The sequence below is a fragment of the Hyperoodon ampullatus genome (assembly GCF_949752795.1).
Source record: "Hyperoodon ampullatus genome assembly, chromosome: 11".
Lineage (NCBI taxonomy): Eukaryota > Metazoa > Chordata > Mammalia > Artiodactyla > Ziphiidae > Hyperoodon > Hyperoodon ampullatus.
In genome coordinates, this window is record NC_136924.1 from 34,385,250 (window position 1) to 34,403,735 (window position 18,486).

The window sequence follows — 18,486 nt, forward strand, 5'->3', positions numbered from 1 at the left end:
TATAGCACAGGGAACTATATCCAATATCCCAGGATAAACCATAATGGAAAACAATATAAAAAAGAATGTATATATGTGTATAACTGAGTCACTTTGCTGTGCAGCAGAAATTAACACAGCATTGTAAATCAGCTCTACTTCCCTTGATCCTAGCCAAAATGCCGAGAAGCGATCACTCAACTATACTTCAATAAAAAATAAAAAGAGGGCTTCCCTGGTGGCACAGTGGTTGAGAGTCCGCCTGCCGATGCAGAGGACACGGGTTCGTGCCCTGGTCTGGGAAGATCCCACATGCCGCAGAGCAGCTAGGCCCGTGAGCCATGGCCGCTGAGGCTGCGCGTCCGGAGCCTGTGCTGAGCAACGGGAGAGGCCACAACAGTGGAGGCCCGCGTACTGCAAAAAATAATAATAATAATAAAAATAAAAATAAATAAAAAGAAAAATCCATCTCCAGGTGAAGGCAGAAATCACGCGCCCAGCTTGTAACGGTTTTGTCCATGGGGATGGCCTTGGCCCGCCCTGCATGTACTGCCCAAGGCTCCTCGTCCTCCATCCATCTGTCCCTCTCTCCTTCTCTCCTTCATCCTGTAAACATTTACTGAGCACCCAGGATGCCCAGTGGCCAAGCCAGGCATGGAGGAGCCTGAGGTGACTGATGCCAGCCTTGCTTCTATGAGCAGCATGCAGGCAGGCTGGGGTAGGAAAAGGGGAGGCGGCTCTAAGCAGCCACGTGCCCTGGGTGTCGGGGTGCAGCAAGTGTAGCTATGAATGGGGCAGCCCCCAGACTCAGAATCTTCTAACTCAGGCCCTGGGGGCTCTGCTTTTCCCCAAGGACCCAGGCTAGGATGCCTCAGGTGGAGAGGCAGGTGGTGGGCTATGGAGAGCCGGGAAAAGTTCAACATTGCACACGTTTTGCATCCCCCACCCCGAAACCTCAGAGCTGTGGAGCATGGGGTGGTGGGTTGCAGCATGGAGACAGCGTGGGAATGTATCCCCTGACCCCGCTGTGCCCCTCCAGCCTGGGCATCAGCTAGACTCTATATGCCAGCCTCCCTGCAGTTAGATGTGGCCATGTGACAAGAGTCTGGCCAGTGAGATGTGGGTGCAAGTGATTTAGTTTACTTTCAGGCCTAAAAAAAACCTCAGTTTGGTCCTCTTTGGTGTTCCTCCCTCCATCCCTCCATCCCTCCCCCTCTCCTCCCCTCCCCCTATCTTGCAAGAACCCACTGGAGGAAGTGAAGCCCTGCAGGGCAGGGCAGGGGGGAGCCACCTGAAGGACAGACCTTCACCCCCTACTCCCCAGACAATCCACATCGGACAGTCACATGAGCAAGAAATACACTTTTATTGTGTTGGACCTCTGAGATTTGGAGGCTCTTGTTTCAGCAGTTAGCGGGCTTTACCCTGACTAATAGGGAAAGTGCCCGCAGGTACCTGAGCTGGACGTTAAAGCCAGGTGAGGGGGTTGGGAAGGGCAGGCCAGGGAGAGGCCCCAGGGCTTGGGTGGGGAACAAGCTGACAGAGACAACCAAATGCGTTATTCAGTCCCCACCCCAGTCCCAGCCTCCACCCTCCCCACAGCCAGGTCCACGGTGACCCCCTTACTGGCCTCCTGGCTCCCCCTGCTGATCCCTCCAGTCTGTTTCCCCACTCAGCAGCCAGATCAATCTTTCCCAAACTCAAATCAGGTCATTTCACCGCACCACTCCCTTTACAACCTTCCAGTAGTTTCCAGTGCGTCTAGAATAAAATCCAGACTCTTAATCTTGGCCTCGAAATCCCAAACGAACTGGCCGTGCACTCATCTCTGAACTTCCCTCCAGCTCTGGCATGACTGCCATTCAGCAAGCATGCCAAGCTCCCCAACTCTACCCACTGTGTACACACTGATACCCACCTAGCTCCTCCCCTGCTCTCTACAGAGCTAGCGCCTTCCTTCCCATTTTACAGGCAAGGATACTGAGGCTCATGGGTCACCCAACCAGAATGTGGCAGAGCCAGGATTAGAACCAGCCAGGATTAGAATGGAGGACATCAGATTCTTTCTGAGGTGACCTGAAGAGGAATCCAGAAACTTCTCCGACGGCAGGGGACTGACAGAACCCACTCAGGCCTGCCCAGACCTTTGTCTCCAGAGTTCCAGGGGTTGGACCCAGCCTCCTCCAGTAGGCCCCCTCCCCTCCCAGCACCCAAACCACCAAGCGCATCAACCCCTCGTTCCTGTAACTGCCTGTCCAGCACCTTCCACACTGTGTCCTCTGTGTCCCATTGTGAACCAACTGCCTGCACCCTCAGCTTTTGTGGACTAGCCCCGACGCCTGCGCAGAGACCCCACTTTCACAGGAGCCATGGGGCAAGTGCATGTGGGCTCTTTTGGCTCCTGCGTCCCCTCCTGACCATGACATTTCCACCTACCCATCATGGGGCTGCCTTTTTGGGGGATCAAGCCAGGCTGCCAGACCCTATGCCCTCCTCAGCACTGACACCTACCAAAAGCCCCCTCCCCCTCCTCTGCGTTACAACTCCTGGGAGACTTCAGGACTCCTGCAAAATCTTTTCCCCAGGGACCCTCTGTCCGACTCCATATCTCGGCCCAGGCCCAGGCCCACCCTGGGACCCTGTCATCACTCTGACTTGTGCCAACCCAGACCCCCGAACTACCACCTCATCTCCCTTGCTGCCACCACCCCTCCCACTCTCCAACAGTGTCCCAGTTAGAATTGAGTCCAGCTGCGAACTGAAGAGGAGAACAGTGCCCTAAAGTGAGAGAGGAGTTTCTCTCTCACATAAAAGCCATCCAGAGGCAGGCCTTCCACAGCTGCTGGAAGGGCTCTATGCTGTCATCAGGATCCTGAGCTCACTCTGTCTTGCTACTGGGACATCCTCAATACCTTTCTCCTACCTCGTGGACCAAGGGAGCGGTTCAAGCTCCGTCCATCACATGTGCATTCCTGCAGCTGGAAGATGGGGGAAGGAGCAAAGAAGGGTATCCTCTACTTGTTAGGACCCTTCCCCGGAGTTGCCCTGGACACTTCTAACTTACAGCCCATTGGCTATAACTGAGTCACATGACAAACCCAGCTGCAAAGGAGGCTTTGAAATGTGCCTGGAGGGTACACAGGCTGGAGAGAACAGGTTTGGAGGGACCATTAACTCTCTCTTCTGTGACTGTCCTCTGCCATCAGGAAGACCTCCAGTATCTCCTGGGTCACCCACCCCCCCCCGCCGGCCCCCCTCCCTGCCTTGCTCAGCCGTGACAGCACAGTTGTGTATCTGGCGGACCCTCCCACTTCCACTCTCAAGTCCTTGAGCCCCACCCCTCCCAGGGGCCAAAAGTCAGCAGGTGGCTGACTCCTCAGCTGGAGAAAGTCCTACCACCACAGAGCCAGGCTTCACTGGTAACCAGATATGGGTCCCAGTCCCTGGTCAGGAGGCAATGCCGTGGATGATTTTGCATCCAGCCCTCAGCCTGGTCCACCCCACCCCACAGACTGTGGGGTGCCCCTCACATCAGATGGGGAGCACAAGGTAGGTCAGAACTGCAGAGTGGTCAGAGCAGGACAAGAGGAGAAAGAGCAGTCTGCTGGCTGACTGCCCCCAGGGCTCTCCTCCCAGCCAACCCCCTGCAGACCATCTCTTTTCCCTGGGACATGCCACCCACCAGTCCCGGAGCCAGAATGTGACCCTCCTCTGTGGCTCCTTCCTCTCTCTCACCCCCCACTGCCAAGCTGTCACCCTTGCTTTCTCTGCTTTGCCAGTGTCACCTGCTTGCCGGCCTCCCAGGCTCCAGACCTGAATACCAGTGTTCATCCGTGTTCCTCCATGAGTGGCCCGGTTCACTGGCCACTCCAACACCAGTGCCCCAAGCGACTCATGTCTCGTGCAAACCATGACGTTCACATAGAAATTCATTCCCTGTTCTGGTTCCTCACCAGCACAGCTCCAGGGAACCAGCTGTCCCACTTTGCCAAAGCGGTTTCCAGGACATGGGACTCTCAGTGCTAACATTGGGACAAAGTGGGTCACCCCATTTCCACCCCACTCTTCTGGACTCTCTCAACTCCCCGATTCAAAACCAGCTCTTCCCAGATCCCCCACCCCAGCCAGGTCGGATTCGATGCACACGACAGTTACCTCATCTCATGTCACGACCTTCTGTTCATGTGTCTACACTGGAAGTTCCCTGAGAACAGGAACCATGTCTGATGCATCCAGATTGCCCCAGAGCCTAGAAAATGACCTGACATACAGAGGTGTCAAGATGCAAAGGAGGAAGTAAAAAAGGAAAAGAACCAAGGTTTCTAAATCTCTAGTAGCCTAAAGGATCCAGAAACAGCAAGTTAGAAACAACCCAGGGAATAATAGTTGAAGTTTCAAAAGGTTTGCCGGGAAGAACCAGCCACAAGGGTGGTCTGCCTTGCTGGCATTCCTCTCTGGGAGGCAGCCTGACAACATCTACCAATGTCTCCAGCACATGACCCAGCAGTGCTGCGTCTCAGACTCACCCTACAGAGAGATGGTGCCACGTGGGAAAAGTGGGCAAAGGAATTCACACAGTAACGAGCCTGGGGGTGGCCTAAGCCTTCAGCCCCAGAGGACTGTTGGTGAGGAAATTAGAGACATCCACCTGGTGGAATACAGGGTCACCATGACAAAAAGTAAGGGACAGCTCTCCATTCCTGACGTGGAACAATCCCCAGGATGTGTAGCCGGGTGAGAAGAAGCCAAGATCAGTTCAAAGTGTGTAGTGGGCCCGTGCTCGTGTAGAAGGACGGGGGTAACCATGAGTGAGTGTGTGAATGTGAGAGGGCGTGTGCCAGGGTGTGGGTGCACGTTTGTGAGGGAAGCCTATGGGCGTGTGTGCATGCATTCATAAGGGTGCGTGTGAGTGTAGGGGAGGGTGAATAGGTGTGAGTGCCTGACGGGTGTAAAAGTGAGCCTGTCTGTGTGTGAGCGTCTGCGGGCGTGAGGGGGAGTGCAGGTGTGCGCCTATTGTGCGTTTGTGAGAATGTGTGTGCAAGTGAGCGTGTGTTGTGTATGTGAGCGTGTCTGCGACCTGGCATGCACGTGCACCGAGTTGTTCTGGAACGAATTCCTAGGGTCTGGTAGCAGCATTTTCCTTCAGGGAGGGAAGCTGGGAGACCCAGGAAGCAGAGGAGGGGAGGGAAATTTCCTGAATAACTTTTTGTCCCTTTTGAACTTTGTTTCACAGGAACATAATACCTATTTAAGAAAATAAATAAAATTAGACCCAAAACTAAAATGTAAATGTGTGGGACCCTTGGTGGGCGCTGCAGCTCCCCTCAGGGCTCCCCAAACACCAGGCTTCCTACTACCCCTGGTTATTTCCAAGCTCTCCTGAGGAACCTGAAAATGTTCTGGAGTCACCAGGCCCAGGAGCCACGTCCCGGTGCCGATGGCACCCAGGGAGGGAAGCGTTTTGTCCACAGTCACGCTGACTCCTAGCCCCCATCTCCTGACTGCCAGGCCAGAGTCTTGTTATGGGGACAGTCAGGAAAGCTCCAAAGACCCTCTGACAGCACCTGCAATGGTTTCCCCCTTTCCCGTGAGAAACAGGTAGAAAAAGATCTTTTCACTTGTTCTTATTCTTAAGCAGGTTTCACCAAGATCTGTGATCTTTCTCAGAAGACAATCTAGGTGTTGCAGCGAGGAAAGAGGACGTGTGATGTTTGCAAAGTGTCTGTGAGAAGTTCCTCTCTATCTACAGGTTATGCTTGCTTGCTTTTTTATTCTTGGTGTTTTTATTAAGGAATCGGAAAAAATTTAAATGTCCCGTTACGGAGATTGTGCCTGGCTGTCGGCACTGCCCGCAGCATCTGCTTGGAGGAGAGCAGTAAATGGGGTCAGAAATTCACCCCAGCTCTGGAATGATGCACCCAGTCAAGCCTGGCTCCAGGGCCAGGGACCCTAGACTCCCCACCCCCTTAGAGAATGGGGACCCTGAACTCTCCTGAGCAGTGAAGATGCTGCTTCAGGCTGTGGGCAGGTGCAAGGTGGGCTAGATCTGGGTACTGCCTGGCCCAGCATCACAGAGAGAGACTGTGAAATCTTCCCCTGGTCCCTGACTCTTGGCATCCTGGCATGTCGGTCTCATTGCCACCTCCAACTATATTTTGGCATATCCTGAAACGGCCAACATGAGGATGCAGAAAAGACCACAAGTCTCCTTCAGAACAAAGGGGCCAAACTGAGCCCGAGGAAGGGGAGCTCCAGGCAAGTGCAAAGCCTCAGAAGGTGCTGGGCCAGCATCAAGGATTCGTGGAAGAGGGCCCCTTTGGGTGGCACTTGGGGAAGCGTGGTGGTAGGGGGAGGCCCTGTCCTTATTCCCCTGCATCTGCAGCTTGAAGCCTCCCCTGCTGTGTGCTCCCACGAGGGCTCCACCAAGCTTAAAACAGGCTTCCTTTGACATCGTTTCTACTCATACAGGTTCGCAGGCCCTCTCGATAGCCAACCCTACTGGACTGTATAGACATCAGAGACCAAGTGGAGTTTTTGGACAATCGGCAATTAAGTAACATACATCTGACTCTCCTGGCCTCCCAACATCAAGGACTTTTGGGTGAGGGAGGCAGCCTCATCTCTCCCTCACCATGGGTTTGGGTGGGGGACCACAACTCAGATGCCATGGGGGCCAGACAGGAACTGAAGCCTGAGGCTGGCAGATAGAGACCATGACAAACTGGGGACTCCATCTATATGGGAGATGGCAGATGGGAACGTTGGCTCAATACTGCCAGAAAATTCTCAATTTTCAAAAAAAGCGGAAAATTGTGATTTTTTTTTTAAATGTGAAATTCTCTCACTTAAAATAGTGGTCATTAATTCTAACTTCAACCCACAGCAAAACACCACCACCAGGCCTGCCGCACAGAACACACCGCTGACCACAAAGTATGAGGAAGGGGACTTCCAGAGGGAGGGGTGAGGCTGAGGGCTGACAAGGACCCTCTGTCGGGGAGGTTTCTTCTCAGGTACTGGCCGGATATTTATTTTTCACCGTGGTCACACGGCAGCTTTGCAAACCTTTCCTGTATTTGTGGTGTTTACCTCTTTAGGAGCCCTGGGTCCCAAGCAACAAGCCCAAGCTTTACTTTCCCAGCCTCCCTTGCAGTGGGGCGGTGAGCACGTCACTGGGCTCGCCCAATCAGGAGTCTCCACTGCAGACCTCGGGATGGGAGCCAGGGATACCGGTGAGGAGGCAGAGAACTCCAGGATGCTGGTGAGGGTGACATCAGAGCATCACATCTCGGATGCTGCACCCCTCCAAGCCTGGTTTATAGAGATCCCTGAGCTGCAGAAGGTCCTGAATCGAATGCTTTTCTAATGAAAATGGCCAGCTTGGGCTCTACGGTTTGTACCTGAGATTCCCAACTGACACAGGTGCTTTAGCCAGGCAGGGAGGAACAGTCACTTAGCAAGCAGATTAAGACTCGACACCGTCTTTAATTACCAGCCCCCCACCCCTCCCCACCTCAGCCTTCAGCTAGGGCTGACCAGCCTGGATGATGGCGAGGTGGGAACAGAGCAAGAGGGCACAAGAGAGTGTGTCTGCCCGGGGTTTTCTCTCTGCTGTGACCCTTGGAATAAGGTCTTCACTGTAACACAGGCCTGATGGCCAGGCGTGTGCACTGGGTCTCAGGAGCAACACAGGAGGGTCTAAAACAAAAACCTGCCTCGTGTTCTCAAGTGGTACGTGATTCTAAAGAGGTGCTCGCAGCTGGATGTCTTCCTGGCTGGCTCGGTGATTGAACGCCTGACTTCCAAGGCCTGGGAGGCCCATGCACACCCCAGCTGGCTGGCTGACTTTGAATCTCTCTCGCTGACTGGTTTCCACTTTGGGTGCTGGTTAATAAAGAGACAGCCTGCCGGAGGTTTCAGAACTAGCAGAGGCCCCTGTGTTTGGTGGGTGTCTGGTTTCACTTTCGGGGTGAGTTAGACGTGGCCCGTTGTGAGTCCTCCCACTGCCCCGAGGCACAAACCCACCCTGGCTTACCCGAAGCAGGTCAGCGCATGCTCTGTTTACCAGATCCTCCTTCCCTGGGGGGCCTGCGCCCCTCATCCCCACCCAGAGCAGAGTTTCTACCACGCGCCAGGGGTGCTGGGCACATGTGAAGGCGGCGGGGAGCCTCAAGCACCAGCTGACCCCTTCCCGCCTCCACGCGCCTCCTCCCATCCTGCCCGGCAGTCAAACCACAAACCCCCGGGCCCAACACCAACTGGGCCAGAGCTGAGAACACACTTATCTTCTCTTCGATTCCACTTCATTTCAGCCCTGCCGCTTCTCCCAGGCCAGGGGCTCCTCCCAGGGGACACGAACACTGGCTGGGAGTCTAGAGACCTGGGTCCCAGCCGTGCCCCCAGCTCCCGAGTCGCATGTCCTTCCCTGCGGTAATCACTATTCTGGGGCTACAGACCACAGGAACAGGCTGGGGCTAACTTGGGTGAAACAGAAATAGAAGGCTCTGGAAGGAGTGGTTCACAGGCTCTGGAGGCAGCTGAAGACCCGGCCCTCGGGGAGCAGACTCCAGATCGGCTGCGGAGGCCTGGCAGCAAAGCTGCCTCCAAGGCACCAACATCCAGCTGTTTCCTGGCCTCATTCCACTAGAATTCAAAGAGCATCATTGGCTGTGATGAGGTCAAATGCCCACCCCTTGTCTGGAGAGGCTGGATGGGGTACCTTGATTGACAGATTGACCAAGGCCTTACCTAATGCAGGAGGGTAATCTCCAAAGAGAAATGGGTGCTGCTACCAGAAACAGGGGCCAGACGATGCTAAACAAGCAAGAACCAAAGGCTCCAGGCTTCCCCTCTTTGGACCCAGCTTCCTAGCCTCCCAGCCCTACAAGAATGGGATCAGGTCAGATGATCCTGCAAGTTCTTCCAGGAAAGGCATCCTCTGATTGGAGGAATCTGAACTGGGCATCTTCCTTCCCTGGCAGGGGTGGGCAGGGTGGGGGGAGGCGGGGGGTGGGAGAGACTCTTCTCAGCCCTCAGGAGGGGCTCCTGGCATGAGGATGCTTTGCACACCCACCCTGAAGCCCCCCACTTAGGAGAGAACTAGGCAGGGTCAGGGCGGCCGCCTGAGTGGAAAGGAGGGAAGTTTACCTCCTCCCCTACACGTGGCTTAAACCAGTGACCTTGATCTCATGGGCCCCAGGGAGCTCATGAGCCAACCTGAAAGCAGCAGAGGATGAAGGGCCCCAGGCTGCGTCACCCTCTCTCGGGGCAAGGCCGGAGGAACGCTGTGACTAGCTCATTCCTGGGGGCCTGGAGATGCTCTCCGGGAAATGACCTAAACTGGAACTTGGGCAGCAACCAACTGTACCCGCCCGGAAGCCCTCACCCACTCCTGACTGATGAAGGTGATTTGTATACCCACTTTTCATAGGTCGCCACATGGGACCCCTGGAAACAACCCTGGGAGGTAGAAAACAAAGACTGTGGGATGAGGGTGCTCAGGGAGGGGCAGCTCTTAAAGGCAGAGCCGAGTCAGACACTCGGCCATCCAGGCCCCCAGCACAGGATTCCCTCTCTACACCACCTGCCCCCGGTCTCTTCACTCCCCCATCTCCCAACCTCCACCTCTTCAGAAGCACCTAGGAACCCCAGCCTTACCCCTGCCTGAGCCAGGGCTCGAGGACCAATCAGGCCTGGCCAGTGCACCAGGGCCCAGAGGCAGGGGAGCGGGGCTAGGAAGAGGCCAAGGGACACTTCCTTCAGGAGGAAGTGGCTGAGGGCTTCAGGCCTGTGGTTCCAGCCCAGAAGTCTTGCTGGCCCCTGGCTGAAGCCACCTGTGCCCTTCTCGCAGGAAGCAGGGGGCGGCAGGAGCAGAGGGGGCAGGGGAAGCTGCAAGGTATGTGGTTTAGGCTGTGAAGTTCACACCGGGGCGAGCCCGGACACTCGAGTGAGTGGGCCTGCTGAGCCGCCCTGCCGCCAGGCCCTCTTCCTGCCTCCTTCTCAGCTCTCTCCTGAAACTGCCCTTTGCCTGCCCTCCAACACCTGTCCCTTCTCGGTGCCCAGAGCACAGACCACCAAGAAGTTTCAGAACAGCCCACCTCAGACAGCAGGGGCTCCAGCATCACCAAGACTCCAGAGAGGAGAGCACCGAGAAGGTGAGCTGAAAGAGGGCAGAAAGTTCTAGAAGCCTTCCCTGAGAGGTGCCAGGTAACAGTGCTGACAACGCTTCCCCACTCCTTACTATGCTCCAGGCCCTGTTCTTAGTTTACAGGTATTAATTCCCGAATATGCCAAGTGCAGTTTGAGGTCCGACAGCACCGGCATCCCCAGGTGCTTGTCAGAAATGCAGTATCTCAGGTCCCACCCCAGACTGAGTCCAAATCTGCATTTTATCCAGGTCCCCAGGTGATTTCTGTGCACATGGAAGTTTGAGAAGCATCGTATTAACTCATTTCATCCTGACAACAGCACTTTCAGGTAGGTACTCTTATGATCCTATTTTACAGATGAGGAAACTAAGGCACAGAGAGGTTAAATATTTTGCCCATGGCCACACAGGTGGTAAGTGCCAGGGCTGGGACCTGAACCCAGGCCATCTGGCTCCAGAGGACACTCTCCTAACTGCTGGGCTGTCACTGCCTTTGGAATGGGAATTCCAGGCACTGCTGGCCATTCAGTACCTGTCCTGTTTGTGTTGCTCTGGCCTTCCAGAACCCACTCCAGCCTTCCCACCATTTCACCTTGCCTCTCCAGGGAGAGTCTGAATCATGTCTGAGACTCATGTCTGAGTCTCCCAGGCACAGGAGGTAAGAACACCTAACAATCTGCATGGAGCATTCATCACGCATCTGTATCATCCCAGCTCTGGGCTGGGAGTTAGGGCAGCTACAAAAGATGTTCAAGATTCAAGTCTGCCTCAGGGGGTCCAGGGCCTAGTTGAGGAGACGGGAGACAGGAAATGGTCACATGGGTGAGTATAACTTTAACTGGAGGTGTTCAGACAGTCCCCGTGCAGCTGCCTTTTCAGGGCAGGCCTCGTGGTGGAGGCAGCTTTGAGCCAGACCTTGAAGGCTGAAATGTCTAACACAGGGCAAGGGTCAGAGACCAGCCTGAGCAAAGGGGCAGAGGGGGCAGTAGACACAGGTGTAAAGCGGCCCTTGTGGCTGAAGCAGATGCCTGGAGCTTTTTTTTTTTTAATAAATATTTCTTTGTTTTGTTTTTGTTTTTGTTTGTTTGTTTGCTTGGGCCGCACCTCACGGCATGTGGGATCTTAGTTCTGCAACTAGGGATCGAACCTGCGCCCCATGGAGTGGAAGCTTGGAGTCCTAACCACTGGACCACCAAGGAATTCCCTGCCCAGAGCTTTAAGCATCCCCCAGTCCAACCCTCATCTGATGCCAAGCTCCCCTCCACAGCATCTCACCCAGAATGCCCAAACTCTCCTGAATTCCCCCTGTGTTGATGAGGTCGTTCCTTCCCATAGGGGAAGAGCCAGGCCATCTCTGGTGTGCACACAGATGTAGTTATTCAAGCCAGTACGCCTGTGTACAGGTGGGTCTCCTTGAAGCACACCTGAGCCATGCAGATCCAGCAGGCCCTGCCGCAACCTGGGGAGTGAGGGATGCCTCATACACCCAAGGCATCAGCTGTACCAGACGGGCCACCGCACCTTTAGGCCCTTGAAGTCCTGGCTCCTTGGAGATGCCGCCATTAATCAGGAGTGTATCTGCAGGGGACCTGCACAGCTGGGGGATCCGTTCCCACAGCAGCTGCTTGGGGGACCCTCCACCAGAGCACTGGCCGGCTCTGGAAAGGGGCTCCTCAGCAGCTGAGCTCCACCCTGCCTGGAGGAACCCCGAGGCCAGCGTGTCCACGCACACAGCAGTGCACCCCTCTTGACGGCAGTCTCTCTCGAAGGCCCCGAGCATGTGCGTGTAATAAACACAGCCTGTGTGTCCTGGGCCGGGAGTGAGGCTGATACGCGCTCCATGCACGATGCCATTTAATGCCCATTGCAACCACAGGAGCCCCCTCTACCATGGCTCCCACGTAGAGATGAGGACACGCAGGACTTCCTCGTAATCAGGATCTGAGGGCAGGTCGGCGACTCTAGAGTTGAGCTCTGAGCACACACGCAGGATTCCTTCCCCCTCCCCCTCACTGCCCACCTCCTCCACACCTGCCTCAGTACTCTGCACACAAAGGGCGCTTAATAAATGCCTTAAGAACACTTGAGTTGGGACTTCTCTGGTGGCGCAGTGGTTGACTCCGTGCTCCCAATGCAGGAGGCCCAGTTTCCATCCCCAGTCAGGGAACTAGATCCCACATGCATACCGCAACTAAGGGTTCGCATGCCGCAACTAAGGAGGTGGAAAGCCACAACTAAGGAGCCGGACTGCCACAACTAAGACCGGATGCAACCAAATAAATAAATAAATATTTTTTAAAAAACAAAAACAACAACAACAAAAAACGCTTGAGTTAAAACACTGCAGGGCACGGTGACATGTGGGCCCAGAAGTTGCCACCAGAGGGCGATGCGTGCCTCTCCCCAGCCTCCACACCGGGCTTGTTCTGCAGGAGGGAGGTGGGGTGAAAGCAAGGAGAATGGCCCAAAGTAGACAGTGACTGCTTCCTCTCTGGGTGCTCCAGGTGCCCACAGGATAAGAGGGGGAAGCAAGCAGGGTCCCTCGATTCCAGGAAGGCAGCATGAGGTAAGCCCAAGGAAAGCCAAGAGCAGTGACCTGCAAGGGATCTTGGAGACTCTCAGGTCTATCCTCTCCCTGTAGAGATGACGAGTCTGAACCCAGAGAGAGACAGCTATCAGCCTGAGGACACACAGCATGGCAGAGGTTTAAACCCTGGCCTCCAGCCTCCCAGATTCCTTCATCCCACTTACCCCTCAGATTGAGAGCAGGGAACTTAACCCAGGTGGTTCCTCACCTTCCTCTAGTCAGAACAGAGCAGAAATGGGTTCCTGAGACAGCCCCAGGCCCCGACCCTCTGCTCCTCCTGTATCTCCTTCCCTTTGCCCTGGGAAAGGCGAAACCTCCACCTCCAACCCTAACCACCCCTGAGTGTCGAGGACTCACAGTCCTGCACTTCCTGGCCCCATCCACATTCTCGGCCCTCCATCTTCCTTGTCCTGCTCATCCGGCCATGCCTCTGCCTCCCAAGTACCACTGCCATGCTTTTGGCCTCAGCTGCTGTCCTCTTAGAATGAAAATCAGATAATGTCCTGTCCCCGCTTAAAAGCCCCCAAAGGCTTCCCACTGCACTTGTGATGCAACCTCACCTCCTTGCCCTGAAAGACCCAGCCGCACTGCCCCTGCCCCTGGCTGCCTGTCAACTCCTGGAGGGCTCAACGCTCTTCCCTGCCTTGACCCTCATCCACGCTCCCACTGAGCTCCTGCTGCAGCCTTCCCGGGCCAGCCCCACCCTGCCTAAAGCAGACACGGGCCTGTTCAGTCCCAGCACCTGCCCTTCTCCGCCAGGCATTTGCTCTCATTTATAATTGGTTGGGCACTGGTGAAGGATTTGTTTGGGGTCTGTCCTCCTGGCTGGATTATGGCTCCTCAAGGTCACAGGTCAAGTCCATGGAGACCCATGGCTTCTCTGGCACCTAAAGCCATGTGTGGCTCAGGGTAGGTGCTCAAATTGTATTTGTTGAAAGAATGGGTGGACGGAGGGAGAGATGAAGGGATAGATGGATGGAGGGAAGGATGGAGGGAGGGATGGAGGGAGGGAGGGAGGGATGAATGGAAGGACAGATGAAGGGATGGATGGATAGAGGGAGGGATGGAGGGATGAATAGAGGGAAGCTTGGAAGGATGGAAGAAGGAAGGTCTTGGCACTGGGTTGAGAAGGTGTTTATTCATCCCTTCATTAACCTAACAGGGATTTACTGAGCACCTGCTGGCAGCACCGTGCTGGGCACTGGGGGAGTTACAGGACGTGTGGGACCTGAAGTCTGTCTAACTCAAGGAAGTGTCTCTTAGTAAGGGGGTAGGACAAACATGCACATAACTATAACTAAGGGAGCATGTCAGTACAATGGCTGTCACGTTGAATTTTCAGGACAGTCCTAGTATCAAATGATAAGAGTAAGTTCATGTGATTTGATTCTAAACCTTTCAAGATTTGATCTAAATAAAGTAACAAGGCAGGAGAAATCATTTTTAAGACTATATAGGCAATTTTGTCTTTAGAAAATGTGGTCATAATGAGTATAAAAAGACATAGAGGGCTTCCCTGGTGGTGCAGTGGTTGAGAGTCTGCCTGCCGATGCGGGGCACACGGGTTCGTTCCCCGGTCCAGGAGGATCCCACATGTCGCGGAGCGGCTGGGCCCGTGAGCCATGGCCGCTGAGCCTGCAAGTCCTGAGCCTGTGCTCCGCAATGGGAGAGGCCACAAGAGTGAGAGGCCCGCGTACTGAAAAAAAAAAAAAAAAAAAAAAGGCATAGAGTAGGCCTAATTTAAATAAAACACATGCCGGGGAAAAATAAAACAGATCCTTGCTTGACTGGGGCAAGCAGGGAAGACCTCCCCGCATATACCCTTAAACTCCCCGAATTCTAGGACTTGTATCTATCCAGTCAACGAATTTTTACTGAGTACCTACTATGTGGCAAGTTCTCTTCTAGGCTCATGGACTATAACAGGGTAGAGCTTACAGTCTGGTGGGGGTGGGGAGGTGGGGAGGCAGCGGCGGTGGGCGGCCAGGGACCATAAATGCAACAGCCAAGCAACTTCCGTAGGGAGTTAGGAGAAGACAAACGCCGGGGAAAGGAAAGAGCAGGATACCTGAGATAGGGAGCACAGGTTTAAATGAGGCGGCTAGAGGAGACCTCACGAGAAGGTGATGTGAAAATCTGAAAGAAGGGCGGAGCCAGGCAGAACTGGAGAAGGGATAAAAATATAGAGTGTCTCCTAAATTTGCATAGCAACTGATAGGTCCCTGAAATGTGCCCCAAGATCCCCAGTCCACACCTTTGCTCGTGCCAGCCTAGGAGTTCCACATGGGATGAGGTGGACTTGCTCTCAAAAAGTACTTGCGGGATTTGTGGATTGGATTGAACAAAACGGAATGCTACCTGCAACCTTCTTCTTCACCTTCCTCCTAGCAAACTCCTACTCATCCTTCAAGACCCAAACATATATGGATAGAGTTGGTTGCTCTCTCTTCTGAGCTACTCACCTTTATACAAACCTTGCACCATATACAAGCTTCTTTTATAGTCCCCAGTGTACTGTACTTCCCTAGTTTGCCCGCAGGTCTAGGCTTTCCCATTAACTAGGAGCCCTCGAGAGGATCTGACTTGTCCCAGGTGTTTTTAGACGCCTAGAGCCTCCTGGAGACGCTTGATTAGTGGTGACAGACTTGACATGACCTATTGTCCTTCAGTGCTCCCTCTCAGGTAAGTGGTTTGCACTTCTGCGGACCTGGGGTCCATTAGCTGAGGTCCTTTTAGAATTCAACCCCTGTTAGTTAACATTGAAAACAGGTGACACTGGAAATGAAGGCAAGGAGCTTGAGCCCCAACCAAATCTCGGGAAGGCAAAAATCAGGGCAGCCCCAGGACCTTGGTACCACCATGCCTGGGCTCCGCGGTCAGCTCCAGCAGTGGCTCTGCTGGGGTTGGGGACTCCCTTACAGCTATCAAGTACCCTGGCCACCAGGGGGCAGGGTAAAGTAGAGAGAATGGCCCTGGGTAGGGTAAAGGGGTGGTGAGGGGTGCCAGGGAAAGAGAAAACTGAGCCTGGGGACCACACCCAAAGTACCTCCCTCAGAGGGCCCTGCCCCACCCAAGCCTGGCCACCCCTTCACCTTGTGTGAGAGGCCCAGGGACCCCAGCCCAGTTTGAATGGTCAGTGCGATGGAGGTACATGCTTGGCAAACCACCGGGGGCTGCATTTTTAAAGAAGGCCTTCTTTTGAAAAAATTAAAATTGTAACATTTGCCAATTTCTATGATGTAGGTACTGCCGATCTCAAGCTAACACTGTGATGTGCAATCCGGCTCCGGCACACCGTTGGCTGTGGGTATCGAGGTGCAAGGTCACGAGCTCCTCACAGACTCCTGTAAGGGAGTCTTGCCCTGTCATGAGACTGACCAAAGAGCTTGGGGAGGTGTTGCAGCCTCCGAGAAATACTAGCTCAGGATGTGGGTTTGAATCCGGCGTCCACCTCTGACCCAATGACCTTAATCTCCTTCGATGCGGCCCACTGGATAGATCCAAAACCCCAGGCCCTGCACACCTGCTCCTTCCTGCCTCCTGGCCTTTCTTTCAGTCCCTGGGAAGTGCTGAGCAGTTTCCTATCTCCAGGCCTTTGCCCACGTGGGTCCCTCCGCCTGCGGCTCTGTCTCCCCCTCTCACCCTCTGGGGCTCAGCTGAACCACCTTTTCCTCAGAGAGGCCGTCTCTGACCAACCCCCCAACCTTCCAAATTAGCTTCTTCCATTATTACCTTGAGAGCACTTACCCTAATGTGAGGTCCTAGTGTGATGATCTGTATAACGCTCATCTCCCCTACTAGAGAGTAAGCCCCACGAGGGCAGGGAACGTGTGGACTTTTGTTCACTGCTTTGCCCCCTCTGACCAGCACAGAGCACGGCCCATCATGGGTGGTGAACCCCAAACTGTTGAATGAATGAACATATGACACAGGAAGGAAATTATCCAAATACAGTTTCTTCTTCTGTAAAATGAGTATAATAAGATGTCTACCTTCAGATAATATTTAAACCTATAAAGAGCCTACTCTGCGCCAGGATTTTCATATACTTACTCCTTTAATCCTCACGACAGCTCTCTGGGGTACATGCTGTTATTATTATCCCCATTTTCTAGGTGAGGAAACTGAGGCACAGAGAGGTCAGGAGGTGACCTGCTCTCCTTTATCCGGTTAGATCTGAACCCAGGCAGCATCTGTCTCCAGCAGCCTCGGTTAAACTCAGGGAAGCTCAATTCTTTTGGGGGAGGGTTGGGGAGGGCTTGCGGAGGTGATGACATTTGGTTCTGCTATAGCCCCTGTGCCCCAAGACCTCGAAGCCCAGTGGGCAAGGCTAATAACTGATAAGCACTGTGATCAGGGATCACTCAGGGCCAAGGCTGTCCCCCAAGTCTGAGAAGTCTTCCTAGAACCAAGATACCCTGGCCGAGGAAGATAGCCGCACCTGATGATGTGGGTGGAGGGCTTTGATGAGAAATGAACCAGCAGTGCTCTTGACCACTTCTCCCCGGCCACAACACTTCTGATCTCACTCGGGAGTTCAGCCTAGACCCTTGCGGCTCACAGGCAAATCTTGCTTCCCATCGTCCTGTTCTCCTTCCCAGGGGGTGGGTTAGTTGTGGTCATATGATCAGTTCTGGCCAATGAAAAGCGAGCAGGGGCTGCTGGGTGAAAGAATCTCTAGCTCTTCTTTCACTCCCCCTCGTGATGCCTGATGTGACACCTGGACAGCCATCTTGTGGCCACCACCTTGTGGCTGCCATCCTGTGGCCCTGAGGGAAGCTGGCTTGAGAACAAAGCTGTTGCACTAAGTGGGCCAAGTGGAAATATGGGACAGATCAGGGTCCTCAGTGATTTTGCTGAGCTGCTGAATTAACCAGCCCCAGAGCTGCCCCACCCTGGGATTTAGGGTTATTTTTCCTTTTTTTTGTTTTGTTTTGTTTTGTTTTGTTTTGTTTTTGCGGTACGCGGGCCTCTCACTGTTGTGGCCTCTCCCGTTGCGGGGCACAGGCTCCGGACGCGCAGGCTCAGCGGCCATGGCTCACGGGCCCAGCCGCTCCGCGGCATGTGGGATCTTCCCGGACCGGGACACGAACCCGTGTCCCCTGCATCGGCAGGCGGACTCTCAACCACTGTGCCACCAGGGAAGCCCTATTTTTCCTTTTTTGAGGCTCTGTGTTCAATATGTGTTCCCTGCACCCAAGATCATCCTAACAAACACAGCAAGGATATGTAACAAAAAGCAGAGAGAGGAAAGGAGTCTTGTCCAGGTACTTGCGTTTCAAAATAAGAAGTAAAGAGCTGCATTCCCAGCCAAGAGCTTTGGGAGAGGATGCTCTGAGTAGACACATGGTCCCCTCTACCCAAACACCCAAGATGCCCCTGGAGGAGGCAGGCAGAGGGGAGGAAAGGAGTGTCAGTGTTGGGGTTCCTGGTGAATGTGGATCCTGGTCCCTCCTTCCCAGCTGAGCCTGGCAAGGGCTCCAGGGAAGACCCTCAGCAGGTCTGGGGCATCTGAGACTCAGAGGGGCCGTTCCTCTCTTCCCAGGTAGAACCCCGGGGAGGTGGCTGAGACCCCAGGGAAGAAATGGCCAGATAGTGCATCCAGGCAGATAGGGCTGGGCTCAGACGGCCCTCTGAGGGATACAGAATTTGTGAGATAAGCACGCGTGCAGAGAGGACCCGGATGTCCCAAGAGGAATGAGGACCCAGGAGGCTCTGCGGAATGGGCGTAGTTCAGCGGGTATGTGGGCGGAACGGGAGACTGGAGCAGAGG

At 54.3% G+C, this 18,486-nt stretch overlaps 1 protein-coding gene across 1 annotated transcript in view; it reads right to left on the minus strand.

The window, feature by feature from the left end:
• Positions 1-11,906, minus strand: part of IL2RB (interleukin 2 receptor subunit beta) — a gene marked incomplete at both ends in the record, with an annotated part of 30,502 nt that extends 18,596 nt beyond the window's left edge. Inside the window, 2 exons of the mRNA XM_079714900.1 lie at positions 9,637-9,867; positions 11,631-11,906. Coding sequence (XP_079571026.1) covers positions 9,637-9,867; positions 11,631-11,906 — 507 coding nt within the window. The remainder of the gene's footprint in view (positions 1-9,636; positions 9,868-11,630) is intronic.
• Between the last annotated feature and the right edge of the window lie 6,580 nt (positions 11,907-18,486).